The sequence below is a fragment of the Plectropomus leopardus genome, unplaced genomic scaffold (assembly GCF_008729295.1).
Source record: "Plectropomus leopardus isolate mb unplaced genomic scaffold, YSFRI_Pleo_2.0 unplaced_scaffold24869, whole genome shotgun sequence".
Taxonomy (NCBI): Eukaryota; Metazoa; Chordata; class Actinopteri; order Perciformes; family Serranidae; genus Plectropomus; species Plectropomus leopardus.
Window position 1 is genome coordinate 1 of NW_024627011.1, and position 3,948 is coordinate 3,948.

The window sequence follows — 3,948 nt, forward strand, 5'->3', positions numbered from 1 at the left end:
CTCAACATTTTCCTTAACTTTCTCAAAATATTCTCAAAAATGTACTTATTTCCTGCAATTTGCAGGACATTCTATTAGAAGTTTCTTTTTTCCCATGATATGAATTTGCTCAGCACTCAAAAATACTTTAGGAAGATGCTTTAATATTGTGCAAGAAAAATCATTGTGGAACTGGGCTTTGAAGGATTAAAAATCCTTGAAAGTTATGGAAAAGTCATGCTATTTTGTGTGTCTTGTGTAGATAACCTCTCACATCATGCAACATAATGCGATAATGCATAACAAAATGTGCTTTCTGAAGATGTAATGAAGCTTTAATTTGAACCGACGCGTGACGTTTTGTTTACCGTCACGTTCATTTTCTTAATTTTCTCCCTGCGTCACATCTCGCTCTTGAAAAGTTTTGAAATTCATGAAAATGTGCGGGAACCCTGTTACATTATTTTCTGTTAATCAGCAAACTTAATGACACCGCCTGGATATTTTTTCATTTAATTTTTTTTTTTTTAATCGCAGCGGTCCTCCAGAGAAGAAAATGGGCATCAAGGCGTCCAACACAGCCGAGGTCTATTTCGACAATGTTCGCGTGCCGGCCGACTGCCTGCTGGGCGAAGTGGGCGGAGGTTTCAAGGTGGCCATGAACATCCTGAATAACGGGCGCTTTGGCATGGCGGCCGCCCTCTCCGGCACCATGAAGGGAGTCATCACCAAAGCTGTGAGTTAAAGGGGTCATTCGCAGATTTTCCGCCAGGTTTGCACCAAAAAATGAGAGTTAGTGATGAGCTGTGGTAAACCTTCCTCTCATGCCTCCTCACCTACTGTTTTGTTGGCTCTCGGGCTGTTGCTTGAACTACAGGCTGCACTTCTGCATTTTCGTATTGCCTGGCAACCGTGCCCCCACCACAAAGAGTAAACAGCTGATCGAGAGACTCTCTGTCTCTCGAACTCGGACCAAAATCCGATCAAACTGTTAAACCGGGCAGCGCTGATTGAACATAAATCAAGATTCTGTGATTGCACTGCCTGTTTCTCCTCAAAAATGTGGTAACGCCCCGTTTTGTTGTAATTAATGGCGAAAGTTTTGTTGGCGACACACAGCTTCATGCACAGTGAAAACGGAGGCTGAAAAAACTGAGAACAAACACGTCGCTTGTCAGCAGGAACGTTTGTTGGTGCAATGCATCCTGGTACTTGTACGTTTTCACCTTTTGAGCAAATTAATCCAATGCGACACTCATTTTTCAATTAAATTCAATTGATGGAGACTTTATTGGCATGACCATAATCAAACAGTGCTGCCAAATCACTGTTTAACTGCTGAAATAATTTCAACATTATCTAATGCAAGCTGAACATACGAATGGACGTCAGCAACAAAAAAAAAGAGAATAAATAATATTTTTAAAAAAGGATAGTATTAAAAAAGTGAAATTTAAAAAAATAATAATAATACTCACTCAGGCACCATAGTCACAGTCATTTGTCTCTGTTTTCTCCGTTCTTGTAGCACCAATTTCAACGTTTTCTGAGTCTTTCTGTTGCAGACGGACTAGTTTTATGTGATTTATATCAGTGAAATGCTTCTTTAACGATCTGCAGCACCATAAATGTAGATAGAAAGGGAAGTGATTACAGTGGGGAAAGAGTTTCTCATCATGTAGACTCTATAGGTTCCACTTTATGTGCTGTGTTTCACATCTGCTGCTGTGCTCTCTACCTGTGTTGTCTATTTAACACCCCCCCCTTTCAATCATCGTTGTGGGTTTGTGGGAAATTCCCCTCGTCGTTGTTCACTATGGCCTGTTTCTGCTGCTCTTCCTGCTGAGGTTACAGGCGCTGAAGGTTCAAACGTGCTCTGCTAACGTCTGTTTTTGTGCTCAGATATTCAGAGTTTTTCTAGACTGATTATATAACCGTACAAAAACGTCTTTGTGTTCAACGAAAGCTGATAAACAGGGTCCATGCAGTCATGAAAAACAGGAAAAAACATGGAATCATCAAAATCAACTTCTGGAAAGCTAAATATACCCTAATTTTCTTGGAAAAGTTGTCAAATTTTGTTTTACAGAACCTGTATAATAACACATGATGTGTTAAAGGACCTTTTGGAAATTTGAAAATCCAATGATAATCTTTCTAAAAGTCTAAAAGTTTTTACAGTTTCTGGGTGTGATAAATATTCTTTGATAAATGGTTTATTTTTTTCTTTTAAAAATTGCCAAAACTTTTTAAATAAAAGCTAAAAATAAATCACCCAATTTTTTTAAAAAGAAAACTAAAGATTGGCAGTAAAGCAAATACGAAATACTAGATATTTAAAGTTGTGTACCACTCCACTGAATCCAAAATAAAGTGTCCTGGGTCATTTTTTTAATAATATATGTAAAAAAGTCATTATATAGTAATGAAAAGGCACTGATACGAAGCATCATTAGTCGTTTCAGAGATCCGACGATTATCTCTGTTTTTACCGTTTCTTGCTGTGATAAATTATGTAATTTTCTAATTATTATTTTAATGTTAACAAAAAATAGCCACATTTTTTCTTGACTTATCATGAAAAACATTTTTCCAAATCCACACGCCTGGTATGAAACGTAAAAATATTTAAGTAATCAGTAAGTAATCAAATTAAATATTTTGCTTTTTTCCCAACGAAGAAGTTTGTCTGTTTATTGTTTCAGCACAAAAAAAGGATAAATTTTGTGCAAAACTCTCCGCTCAAAGTCGAACAGATCATTTAATACTACAGATTTACTGTTGTTCGATGCTGCTCGATGTTTAGTCGAGCAAATCTTTAATTAAATGGTTTGTAATGGTTTATCTTAACTTGAATCTCAGTGCTGAAGACTGTGGGGATTTCCATCGAAATGAAATACAAAAAACACACCCAGGAAACAGCTGTGGATCAAGGTGACTTCGAGAAAAAAGTGCAGGAAACTTTAATGTTGAAATTGGGGAAATCCAAGTGGGAGAAGCAGTGTTTTCATTCGTTAAGAGGAATCACTTTTTTAGGAGAAACAGCTTATGTTCGAGGTATTTCAGCTGCTTTCACTTCTGTTGTTTATTTTCAAACATTGTGGCTTTTTCTGTGCCACCCGCAGCGACTGTGTGGTCACGCTGCCACGGTGCCACCAGTTTTGCAGCTCGCCACAAGACTGATGCTCGCGCGCTCGCTTGCAGCCAAACCTAACTTCCTCTTTGTGCACAAAAACTAGACAGCGACAATATTTCAACAGGGACCCAAAATAGGCTGCAAAAATCTTCACTTCCAGTCTTGAATTATGAGGAAGTGCACAGAATTTCTACTTAACCCATCATCAACTCACGGCCTGTAACCATGAACTCAGGTGTGATTAGTGACCGTCATTTCCCTCTTTTCATCAGGTGGATCACGCAGCCAACAGAACCCAGTTTGGGAACAAGATCCACAACTACGGAACCATCCAGGAGAAGATTGCTCGCATGACCATGCTGCAGTATGTCACAGAGGTCAGACGGAGAAGTTTTCTACCTGAAACACAAATCTTATGTCGTGTTGTGCACCACAATCAGTATTTTACCCCGTGCACGGTTCATACAGTCATAAAAAATCTGGAAATCTTTACAAGTATTGATTTGCAGACCTGGAAAAGAAAATATACCCTGAAAGTTTTGGAAAAATTATGGAATTTTGTCGCAAAAGTATGATAACACATCATGTGTTTAAGTACTGTTGGAAATCTGAAAATCCAATGATAATTTCAGTATTTACAGCTTCTGGCTGTGATGAATGGTGAAATTTTTGGTGCTTTTTTTTTTTTTAAAAACACACCTTTCAAATGTATGTATTCTTATAAAAATCAGCAAAAATATTTTTTTAAAAAATCTCCAAAAGCTTAAAAAAGGCTTAAAATTGTTATAGAAAACATGCTAAACTCCAACAGAAGAAGCCCAAAATCCCCATTA

The 3,948-nt window shown here is 37.7% G+C and overlaps 1 protein-coding gene across 1 annotated transcript; it reads left to right on the forward strand.

Moving 5' to 3' along the window:
* Positions 1-516: 516 nt before the first annotated feature.
* Positions 517-3,684, forward strand: LOC121966511 (very long-chain specific acyl-CoA dehydrogenase, mitochondrial-like; the record flags this gene model as incomplete). The annotated part of the gene is made up of 2 exons (XM_042516595.1): positions 517-715; positions 3,388-3,684. Coding segments are annotated over 2 exons (496 nt in total), but the record flags the coding sequence as incomplete, so codon positions are not given.
* Between the last annotated feature and the right edge of the window lie 264 nt (positions 3,685-3,948).